General features: G+C 41.6%; 1 protein-coding gene across 3 annotated transcripts in view; it reads left to right on the top strand.

Moving 5' to 3' along the window:
• Positions 1 to 11235, top strand: part of zfyve26 (zinc finger, FYVE domain containing 26) — a 50015-nt gene that overhangs the window by 6688 nt on the left and 32092 nt on the right. For 2 of the 3 annotated variants that reach the window (XM_017718230.2, XM_017718229.2), the window contains exons 6-12: positions 2927 to 3051; positions 4185 to 4349; positions 5161 to 5249; positions 6443 to 6576; positions 7720 to 7902; positions 9440 to 10039; positions 10937 to 11104. In XM_017718230.2, coding sequence (XP_017573719.1) covers positions 2927 to 3051; positions 4185 to 4349; positions 5161 to 5249; positions 6443 to 6576; positions 7720 to 7902; positions 9440 to 10039; positions 10937 to 11104 — 1464 coding nt within the window. Of the gene's footprint in view, positions 1 to 2926; positions 3052 to 4162; positions 4350 to 5160; positions 5250 to 6442; positions 6577 to 7719; positions 7903 to 9439; positions 10040 to 10936; positions 11105 to 11235 lie in introns of those variants that run through there. The other variant, XM_037538790.1, reaches the window with a different exon arrangement.

The following is an 11235-nucleotide window of genomic DNA, read 5'->3' as shown; positions in this document are numbered from 1 at the left end:
AAAAAAAAGTATCACTGAAGTTAAAAACCATGAGACGAGCTTATTAAAGTCAGCTGGGAATTCTTAAGTAAGAGATGCTGTGGTGGCTGGAGGCCCTGCTGCTGCAGCTGCGAGTGCAGTATGATTCACAGTGTATCAGAAAACACACTATTGATTAATAATGTGACATCAGAGCACATTATTAGTCCCAAAATCATTTGATATGTTGGATTACTTGGAATACTTTGATTTACATTTACATTTACATTATTTAGCAGACACTCTGATCCAGAGCGACTTACATGAAGTGCTTCATCTGTCTAGAGAAAGTATCTTTGCTAGTTACTAGTAGGTTAGAGAGTAAGACGGTCCTGAGCTCAGGTACTGCTAGAAACACAGTCACGGTAGATACAGAGAGAAAAGGAGCAGAGTTAAACACGGAACTCTGTGCCGGATAATGCAAAACAATACAATGCAATAAACTACAACACACAGTGCAATACAATAAAATATAATATATAAGTGCAAGATTTGTTAAAACAACCACCGAAAGACTTGACTAGTAGTGGTTAGAGGACTCATTTGCATATTGACATGATAATAATTAATAGGCAAAATATTGTGCAGCTATTTTGGAGTCTTATTGTGAAATGATGTGTATTGATACTCCACTAGTGCATCAGATCAGAGTTTGAGCGTTTCTGTGTTATTTGTTTTTCTTTGGTTAGAAACATTTAAATGATTGTGTTGCGTAAATAATAATAATAATAATAATAATAATAATAGTGTAACAGTTGGTACAGTGAAATTGATCTGTTTTTTTGGGTTGCTAGCCTCTTTTGTTTGGCTTGTCCGTGGTTTATGTTTTGGGGAAGTGAGAGGAGTTTGTGGTGGTGATGTTTTAAGCTGTTTTAAGCTGCACATTGTCTGCACATCACGCTTCTGTTCGTGTGGCCACTGCTGACTCGCTGACTGACAGTACATTTGTTCCGGTATTCGGGAGCCACAGCACTCTTTGTGGTCATTAGGACACAACATTTATTATTGCAATTATCTTGCTACATATTGCAGTGTATAAAATCCTCACTGGTGATGCGAGAGGACTGAAAATGTGTTGTTAGCTGGATCATCTCCAAACTTTGTTTAATCACCCACAGAACCTCACTGGAAATGTCTTCGATTGGTCCAGGATGCTCATAGCGCAAAACAAGAAATTATGTAATGTGATTTCTTTGAGGCTCATTTGCAGATTACAGCTTTATGATATTGATATTACGGAATCAGAATGGCTTACAGTAGTGATTATAGGAACCAGGAGCCGGATTCACGAAAGTGTCTAAAGAGAGAAAATCTTCTTTAATGTGTGTTTTTTCTCAACGTCATTCTTAAGAAGAAAGTTATGAAAAATTGCTGTTCTTCTAAAAGCTTTGTAAGAATTCTTATTTTTTTAATCATCTTCTGAAGAATGCTTCTAAGAACAAGTGTTGTTCTTTAAAATATTATGTTCTTAAATGTGTTCTTAACCTTTCTTTAGCCGGCCACTTGATTACAAACACCTACCTACTGTGTCCACTCACTGGCCACTTTATTAGAAGTACATACCCTAGACTTTCAGTAACTGGCCACTTTATTAGAAACACCTATCTTGTACTTCCACTTAAATTTGCCAAATATGGACGCTGCTTCTGCTGCTCCTACCCTTCTTCTCTCGCTTTCCGCCATCATCCCACAATGATGATTGTTTTTTGTTTTTTTCAGATCAATATAAACAAGTAAAATGTCAATGTGTATGTTGTAGACATCTCTAATTCTGGTTCCTGTTACCAGTGCTGGGAAATCTAGGGGCTGTATTATATTTTATTATTTCTATATTTTTGTCTTAAGATCTGCAAGATGAAAAATTTTTTCACAAATTCATAATACAGAGGCAAATCTGATCTTAATATAGGAATCTTATCTCATCTTAGAGCATCTTTTCTTATCTCAAGTTAAGAAATCTTAACTTACTTGATCGAAGTCGAGAATCAACTGTCGTGTCTGTTACCTAGCAACCAACCATTGTGCACAGCTGAAATGTAAACATGTAATCTAGTTAGGTAGCCAGACAGCTAACGTTAGCTACCGTTACTGATTTAGAAAGGTCAAACAAAACTGAAGCGCTATAAACTTGAAGTTAATAACGTAGCAGCGATTCGTGCTGTTGTTTTCAAAGCGTCGCCGCTCCACAGTTTCAGTTTCCTTTCCCAAACTGAGCATGTTAACGTCATTCCTCCTAATAAACAGACACATGTTCATGTCTCCTCATTATTCACCACCATCGCTGTAATATTTCATCATCAGCATTAACACACGGACATAATAAGAGGGATGGAGGAGATCGAGTCTGCAGCATCTGGGGCTTTTAAACACTTTTAGAAAAAGGAAAAAAAAAACCCACAATTGAAAGGACCGTTTTCAGTGCAGATAAATGTGGTGCCATTATTCTGATTATAGTGAACTGTGCTGCTCATCACTGCATAAAACGATAGAAACAGACTATTAAAACGGAAGTTAAGACGCTCTGGGGTTCATCTTAAAGTTAGGAAATTCTGTCTAGTTAAGATGTTTGTGTGATACTGTTTTCTTATCTGGAGTTAATCATAAGGTAACGAACTTAAGAACTGTTGTTATGTAATAGCTTGTGTCCTAAATTCAGTCCTACCTGAAGTTGTGAGGGTGATTTAAACAGATAAGATTTTAGGCTGTAATAGTTTCTGTGATACAGCCCCAATGTCTTTACGTGTCTCTAGGATGAGACATTTCACACCAAACCACTCTATCATTTTCTTTAGGTTTTAAGCGCTGAATTACGCAAAAATCTGTGGAATTCTCCTTGATATACAAATGATATACTGTGCTGTCTCATACTTGTCTAACAGCGTGTTTGTTTGCATGTGAATCCTTCAAGCCAACTTGCCAGAAGCGGAGAGGCTCATGCTTGGCCTGTGCACTCAAAGTGACCGGCCAGCAGTTTGGAAAGCCATGTACTTTGAGTGTCTGAGCAGTGGAAAGCACTTTCTGGAGCAGGTGCTGGTAAGTTCAACCAACTGTGTACAACAGTCCGAATCTGTGTATTGGTACCCTTTACACTATATACCCTTACACTAGTACCCCCTTTTTCACTTCTCCATTTACCTGGCCCTCTTCCAGTTCTCTTTGGGGAAATCCCCATATCTGTCTCAGTGCCAGTACCCAGCTAGTGAAGGTGGTTCTATTGCCTGTTTCACTCTTGCAACACTTCTGCCTTTAATTCTTTGCTTTAAATGTTTAGTTTTTTTTTAAATGTCAAAACAAAAGCGGACACAGACAGTTTGACACAAGACGGCCAAGTTGTCACTTCTGTCGGTGTTAGGAGAGAGTTACACTTTCATTTAGTTCATCAACAAAGTCTTTGTGAAGCTACAGGATTGTCTGTTCCACGCTAAGCTGACACAGCAAGCTGACCAGGGCATGCTGAGACAGATAAAAAATAAAAATACAAAATCCATAAAATACTGCACTGTTATTTTATGCAAACGTTTCAAATCTGCCTTTTTTATATTTTTCAATAATATGAACCCAATTTGTTGAAGATGCATGTACATTATGATTATGATTATATGATATTAGTATTCCTCAACTTCACAGTTTCATTAGTAGGACACTGTGTGTCCAGAACCGTAGATAAGTCTGTAGTGACTGTGACGGCTGTAGTGCACTGAGAATAAAATTCTCGTCTAGAATGAGTCACTGTTGGCACGGGGCAAGTAATTTATCAGTAACTGTGTATAAATAGATAATTGTGACATATTATTTGCCACTGAATGACTGTATTCCCAATAAACTCATTGTCTGGTGTCTCAGGTGTAGTATTTTAATTAACACTGTATATGATGTTATTGAATAATGTGTTTGAAGTGAATCCAAACCTTTGATCTTCTGTGTATATAGTGTGCATATCATATAGAGATGTTCTATAACGTAATATTTTTAATAATAAAAATTAAATCATATTTTTGCTGATATGCAAGTCGTTATAAGACAGAGGCCAATTTAATGTAATTTTAATGTATTTAATAAATAAATCTTGTTGCGTCCTTTTTTTCACAGTTTCTTTGGTTATCTTTTTTCTGCCTGTTGTATTTTTTGTGTGTGTCTGTTGTAGTAAGGTCTTGTTTTGTTTGTAGGTAACTGGGCTTGACCTCATCAAGAGGGAGGAGTTTTCTATGCTGGAGGCATTACTGAAGGCGGAGTTTCAGCCACTGTCCCGCCTCTTGCTCTTGCTGGGTTGGAAGCACTGCCAGAGCCTCGACTCCGCCCAGATGCTCCTCAGCACTCTGCACAAACAGCAGGTTAGAGAAATACGTGTCAGAATGGTTGTTATAATAAATGTTATATACTTGTTATAACTATTTTTGAGCACATTCAAGTGGAAAGTGTACAATGTGCTTCATCTTGTTTGGACGGCTGAAACATTTAAATCAATATTTCTAAAACTTGAGAAACTTTGTGCTTTGATTTGTGTGAGAATTGCAGTCTTACATAACTGCTCCTAGACAAAGCCATCTCTCATATTTTCTCTCTCTCTCTCCCCTCTCTCTCTCTCCCCTCTCTCTCTCTCTCTCTCTCTCTCTCTCTCTCTCATTTTCTCTCTCTCTCTCTCTCTCTCTCTCTCTCTCTCTCTCTCTCTCTCTCTCTCTCTCTCATTCTCTCTCTCTCATTCTCTCTCTCTCTCTCTCTCTCTCTCTCTCTCTCTCTCTCTCTCTCTCATTCTCTCTCTCTCTCTCTCTCTCTCTCTCTCTCTCTCTCTCTCTCTCTCTCTCTCTCTCTCTCTCTCTCATTTTCTCTCTCTCTCTCTCTCATTTTCTCTCTCTCTCTCTCTCTCTCTCTCTCTCTCTCTCTCTCATTTTCTCTCTCTCATTCTCTCTCTCTCTCTCTCTCTCTCTCTCTCTCTCTCTCTCTCTCTCTCTCTCTCTCTCATCCTCTCTTTCTTTTTTCTCTCTCTCTCTCTCTCTCTCTCTCTCTCTCTCTCTCTCTCTCTCTCTCTCTCATTTTCTCTCTCTCATTTTCTCTCTCTCTCTCTCTCTCTCTCTCTCTCTCTCTCTCTCTCTCTCTCTCTCTCTCTCTCTCTCTCTCTCTCTCTCTCTCTCTCTTTGTATGCAGGCCCAGGCTAATGATGCGGTACTTAGCGAGTTTGCTAATATCCTCTCTTCTCAGTTAGGGGTGCTGGAGTGGTGTGTCCAAAACAACCCGTGAGTACAACACATGCACACTGGGCTTTTCAAAAACTGCCTATTTGCTTGAACTAGACACCAGGTATCTTTTCTTTTTGTGTAACTGCTGGCCCATAGATTGTTATTGGAGGAAGGGAGCACATATTATGTTGCAATGCATGCTGGGGACTGTAGTGTAGCTCAGGGTGAAATGTGCTAATAATAGTAGAATATTAAAATAATTCATGGTGTGTGAATTACCCCTGCCTTATGGAGGCTGTACTTTAGCCTGGCTAGCTTACGCTGCGAGTTACAACACTTTGAGTGAATAAGAGTTAATTCTGTGTCTTTTGTACACAATTCAGTAATAAACAGTTTTTAAGGAGAATCTTGAGAAATATCTGTCAGATTGCTGGAAATATTTGCAGAAAAGCAAAAGCAGATTCTACTTGAACATAAACGTCTGTTAGATTCTGCCCTGCATTAGTTTGTGCCCTGCGCTCCTCTACTCTTCCACATGTCCAGCTTCAGCTAGTGTTTGCTGACCGGTCTCATTTCCAAATCCTCAAGCTTCAGGCCAGGTAGTATAATCTCTGCGCCGTTGGCAGGATCACTCACTACTGTGCATTATACCACTCATTATACCACTCAGTTAGCAGTCACATGGCTGCAGGGTCTTGCGAGTGATTAGTGCTCTCCTCCAAGCGCATTGAAATGATTTGCTTATGTGTAGAAATACTTGAATACTGGAAATATTGGACTCTGTGGTCAAGGTGGCTGACAGGAGGACATTACACAAACTGCTCTCCATTATGGAGGATGATGGCCACCCACTCCACGCCATCATGGACAGGAGGAGCATGTTTAGTCGCAGGTTGCTGTCACAGAGCTGCTCAACCGGCAGATTTAGGAGATCCTTTGACACCAGAGCCTTCAGGCTCTTCAGCTCTTCCCAGAGGGGCCAGCAGAGGGGGGTGGGGGGGGGGTGTATTGTTTCTATTTGTATATCTGCCTGTAGAGACGATCTGGTTTATTTATTCTTGTTATATCTCTACGCCCGTTTACAGTTACTGTACAGTGTTGTGTGTCTGCTACTGGCTGCTACATTTCCTTCGGGATCAATAAAGTATCTATCTGTCTATCTGTCTATTTATCTATCTATCTGTCTATCTGTCTGTGTATCCGTCTATCGGTCTGTCTGTCTTCAATTGTATATCTGTTTGTATAAGTAGAGGGGTATCCCATGAGGCCTTGCTGTCTCAGTTGCACGCTCTGGATCACCACTCTGCTCTCTACGTGCTGCACTCTCTCACTCCTTTGGCCAAGTATGAAGAGCGGAGAGTGTTGGAGCTGCTGCAAGCGGCAGGTAACGCAAACATTTTATATGCTGTATTTGTTTCCACAGAAAAGCCAGACAATTTTACAGAAAGAAAAAAACATTGCTGATTTTGGAAGGAATATATAATGTATATGCACTATATGGACAAAAGGATTGGTACACATACACATTATACCTACAGGAGCTTTTATGACATCCCATTCTAAATCCATAGTCATTCATATGAAGTTGGTCCCCCTTTGCAGATGTAACAGCTACCACTCCTCTAGGAAGGCTTTCTCCAAGATTTTGGAGAGTCTCTGACAATTTGTGAGGTCAGACACTGATGTTGGACGAGAGGGCCTGACTCACAGTCTCCTTTCTAGTTCATCCCTGAGGTGTTTAATGAGGTTGAGCTCAGGGCTTTGTGAGGGCCAGTCAAGTTCTTCCACACCAAACTCACCCAGCCAGGCCTTTATGGACCTGGCTTTGTGCACTGGGGCTCAGGAACAGAAAAGGTTCTTCCCCAAACTGTTCCCACAAAGTTGGAAGGATACAGTTGTCCAAAATGTCTTGCTCTGCTGACGCATTAAGATTTCCCTTCACTGGAACTAAGACCATCCTCTGAAAAACAGACCCATATCATCGTCCTGCCTCCATCAGGCTTTACAGCTGGCACCATGCAGTTCTCCTGGCATTCACCAAACCCAGACTCGTCCATCAGACTGACAGATAGAGACGCTGATTCATCACTCCACAGAATTCGTTTCCGCTGCTCCAGAGTCCAGTGGCATCGCTTTACACCATTCCATCCGACACTTGGCTTGCCGCAGCTGCTCAGCCATGGAAACTCTGTCATGAAGCCCCCGGCACACGATTTTTGCGCTGATGTTAAAGCCAGAGGAAGGTTGAACTCCTAAACGGTTCTACTTTTCAATAATACCACTCACAGTTGATTGTGGAATATGTATGGAAGAATTTGGCAAACAGTGGCGTCCTATTACAGCACCACGCTCGAATTCAGTGAGCTCTTTAGAACGACTCACTCTTTCACTAATGTGTGTAAAGGCAGGCTGAGATGTGTCCCAATACTTTTGTTCGTGTGTGTTTGTGTGTGTGTGTATAGATAGATAGATTTATTCATGTTCATACGGCCATACTTTAAACACTTTAAAATCTGTTGTTTTGCAGGAGACCCTTCACTGGGGGACATTCAAAACAGCTCTGTACAGCGGAACGTCACCCTCTTCAGAGGTTTCTGTGCCATGAAGTACGCCGTCTATGCCGTGTGTGTGAACGCACACTCGCACGCCAGCTGCTCAGACTGCGGTTCACAGCAGAAGGAACAAGCTCAGGAGGCCCAGGCAGCTGAAGGTCTGTGCACTTAGGGCTGAAGAGACGTTATTTTTAGAAAATGGACATGTGCTTTCTTATAAATGCACATTAATGGAGATGTCTATGTTAATTTGAGAGAATTTCTAGGATATGTTGAAGCGAAAGTTTGTCCATGAATAGTTTCAGTTTCAGTTGTCGTCAGTCAGCCAAGACAAGTTTGGTGTGTGAAGTTTGATTCTTTAGTTTAGCACTAGAGCTACAAAGCTACTGTAGCTAGCAAGTAATGGAAGCTTATATCCCATTAGTTAACCTAAATCACCACATACTTGCTTCCAACCCTGTGGAGTTGATTATAGAGTTGATTATAGTAGATTATATTAGATCAAGTGACCCTTATTTAGTCCCACTATGGGGAAATTTCACCTCCGCAGTCTGACCCATCTGGGTAGTGAAACACCACATACACACTAGTGAAGAGACACACTAGGGGGCAGTGAGCACACTTGCCCGGAGCGGTGGGCAGCCCTATCCACAGTTGGGTTAGGTGTCTTGCTCAAGGGCAGCTCAGTTACGTACTGTCGGTTTTCCAGTCGCAGGGCTGGTTCCCTAACCTCCAGCCCACGACTTGCTGTTTAGCAAGAGTTCTAGACTTGCTTACAAAATTCAGGTGTCGAGTGTCAGGTGTGTTTAGCTTATTGACACATTTTTGCCCGTTTTTAATGGTAGAAATTGATACATTTTTATTAGGTCGTTGCTTTAAATTAAGCCAGCTGTTAACTGTGTGTGAACAGCAGTTTTATATGTTTACATTGTGTTACAGTATATATCAATTATGTTCCATTATACAATAAAGATTATTAAAGATAACAGAAGGATGACATTCTGCTTGTGTGGTCAAATCGAACCTTCTGATTTTTATTTTTCTTAATTAATTAATTATTATTAATTAATAGATTTTCTTTTTTTTTTTTTGGTCAAAACTAGTGACAGTATTGTGCCTTGACATTTGACGCTTGAGTTCCAGTAGAGCTGCTCAATATTGGTTGCCTTTTAGACATGTATTGTTGTGGCAGACACATTTTGGTCACACTGACAGAACTTTGTTGTAGTTGTTTGTTGTTCGGTTGCAAAGGTTCTAAATCGGCTGCCAGGGAGCAAGTCTCATTAAAGGGCCCATATCATGATAAACTAAATCTTCACTTTTGTTTAAATAAAAAGTTATATGCATCAAAACATGCTCTTCACTCTCCATCCAAAATTTTGTGATGCCACTCAAACCATCACATTTACATATATCTGCCTATAGCAGTTTGGCTCGGCCCATTCATATTGACATTGAAAAACAATTTAGGGCAGCCAATCAGAAAAGAGATCATTTATTAACATTTTTAAAAGACAGTAATAAAAACAGGTTGTTAAATTAGTTCCTATGGATAAAGAGAAGTTAGAAAATGGCCATGTAAACATGAAACATGACTGTTTTTGGTATATAGACCTACAGAGACATCATATTAGTTATATAATAGTTATATAATATATAATAGACATAAAATTGACCTCTCTCTTCTCTTTCTAGGACACTCCTCACTGTTCCAGCATTGTCTTTCGGAGTGCCAACTCTACCTGGAAGCAGTTCCTGCAGTGTTCCGTTTGGAGCTCATGGAGAACATCTATTCTCTCCTCTTTCTGTCTGACACCGACTTCAGTCACCACCCAGAGCCGTGTGGTACCAGCACAATGACGCAAAACAGTGCCTTTGCAGTGACTGAGCAACAGATCACCAGCAATGAGAAGCTCAAGGAGGACAGCAGTGCAAAAGCAGAAAAGGAGGACGGGTCAGCGGGGCTGCAGGATCAGGGGAAAAGTGATGGGGAGCCAGAAACAAAGAATGCGCTCCCTGAGCTGAGCCACCTGATTTCTGGGTGCCGGGGCTTTTTGCTGGACGTGTGCGGGATGGAGGGCATCCTGCGCCTCCTGAGGGAGGGGTTGGAGGGGGTGTGTGCGCTCGGGCAGGTGGACGGCAGAGCGCTGGGCGCTGAGGCAGAGCTGGCGGAGAGCCTCGGCTGCTCTGTTACCGTGGATACGTTCAGCGGCCGCTTACAGCGGCTGTCCAAACGAACAGCCGAAGCGAGTTGGAGACTGCAGATCATCACCAGTAACCAGGGCAACGGCATGGGTGAGTTTTGCCAAATAGGGTTAAACAGATTTAATTAAAGCGCCCATATCTTGGAAAACTGAATGTTTTATCTGAACAAGCTTGATGGACCCTCTAAACAATAAAAGTTTTATGTGTAATTCACATATATAGTCCGTATGTGGATACTCAACAGCAAAAACAGCCTGTTTTGAGTTCCTCGTGGTTTTGATGTCGCACTATGAATACATTTACAAACGAACACTCTTTCAGCCTGCAGTCCAGCCATTCAGGTTGCAGCAATGCAGTGCTATTGAGTTATTATATAGTTATTGAGTTTTTGGGATCAGGATCCAAATTCGAAAGGAACGGCTAAAGCTTGCTTATTTTTCCCCACATCCCTTGAGATTTCAGTCTGAGCCGAAGAGTTTGCTCCATGTTTTAGTCTGCACTGCTCTTTAAACGAGGCACAATACAGGGCAGCCAACAGCAACAGAGCTCATTTCCATAAATCAGTCTTAGGTTAGGGAACCAGCCCTGTGACCGGAAGGTCGTCGGTTCGATCCTCTCGGCTGACGGTCCATGACTGAAGTGCCTTGAGCAGGGCACCTAACCCCCAATTGCTCCCCAGGCGGTGTGGTTAGGGCTGCCCGCCTCTCCAGGCAAGTGTGCTCACTGCCCCCTAGTGTGTGTGTTCACTAGTGTGCATGTATGTGGGTGTTTCACTGCATGGATGGGTTAAATGCAGAGGTCTAATTCCACAGTGTGCAAAGCACAGTTGGCTGATGGTTCTGAATAAATCGTTGGTGTATTTAACACCACACAAATATTGTTCCAAATGGACTTTGGGGGAAAATACTGTAGAATGTGAGCCCTTAAATATTTGGTTCTAGTGTTCACAAGTTCTTGTAATACATTTGTATGTGTTTGTGTTTGTAGGTGGGTTGGCTCTGCCGTCCCCGCGAGTGCGTTCGGCTCTGTCCCTGAGACGCAGCAACAGCAGTGAGGTTTCTAGTATTAGGAGGAAGAAGCGACGCCATCATCATCGCTCCGAACGACATATCTCTTCTGAACGACAGAATGGAGAGGTCAGCACCAGCACTTCAGGTGAGTGTGTGCGAATACACAATAGGGCTGCATGATAGATGATATTTTTATCATTATCCACGTTGTTAAGGGCTGCAACGACAATATGGATCAAATAACCTTAAACAGCACAGAAGTGACATCATTAATTT

The sequence above is a fragment of the Pygocentrus nattereri genome, chromosome 5 (assembly GCF_015220715.1).
Source record: "Pygocentrus nattereri isolate fPygNat1 chromosome 5, fPygNat1.pri, whole genome shotgun sequence".
Classification (NCBI taxonomy): domain Eukaryota; kingdom Metazoa; phylum Chordata; class Actinopteri; order Characiformes; family Serrasalmidae; genus Pygocentrus; species Pygocentrus nattereri.
The sequence above is the reverse complement of the archived record's forward strand: the minus strand, read 5'-3'. Positions and strand labels throughout refer to the sequence as shown.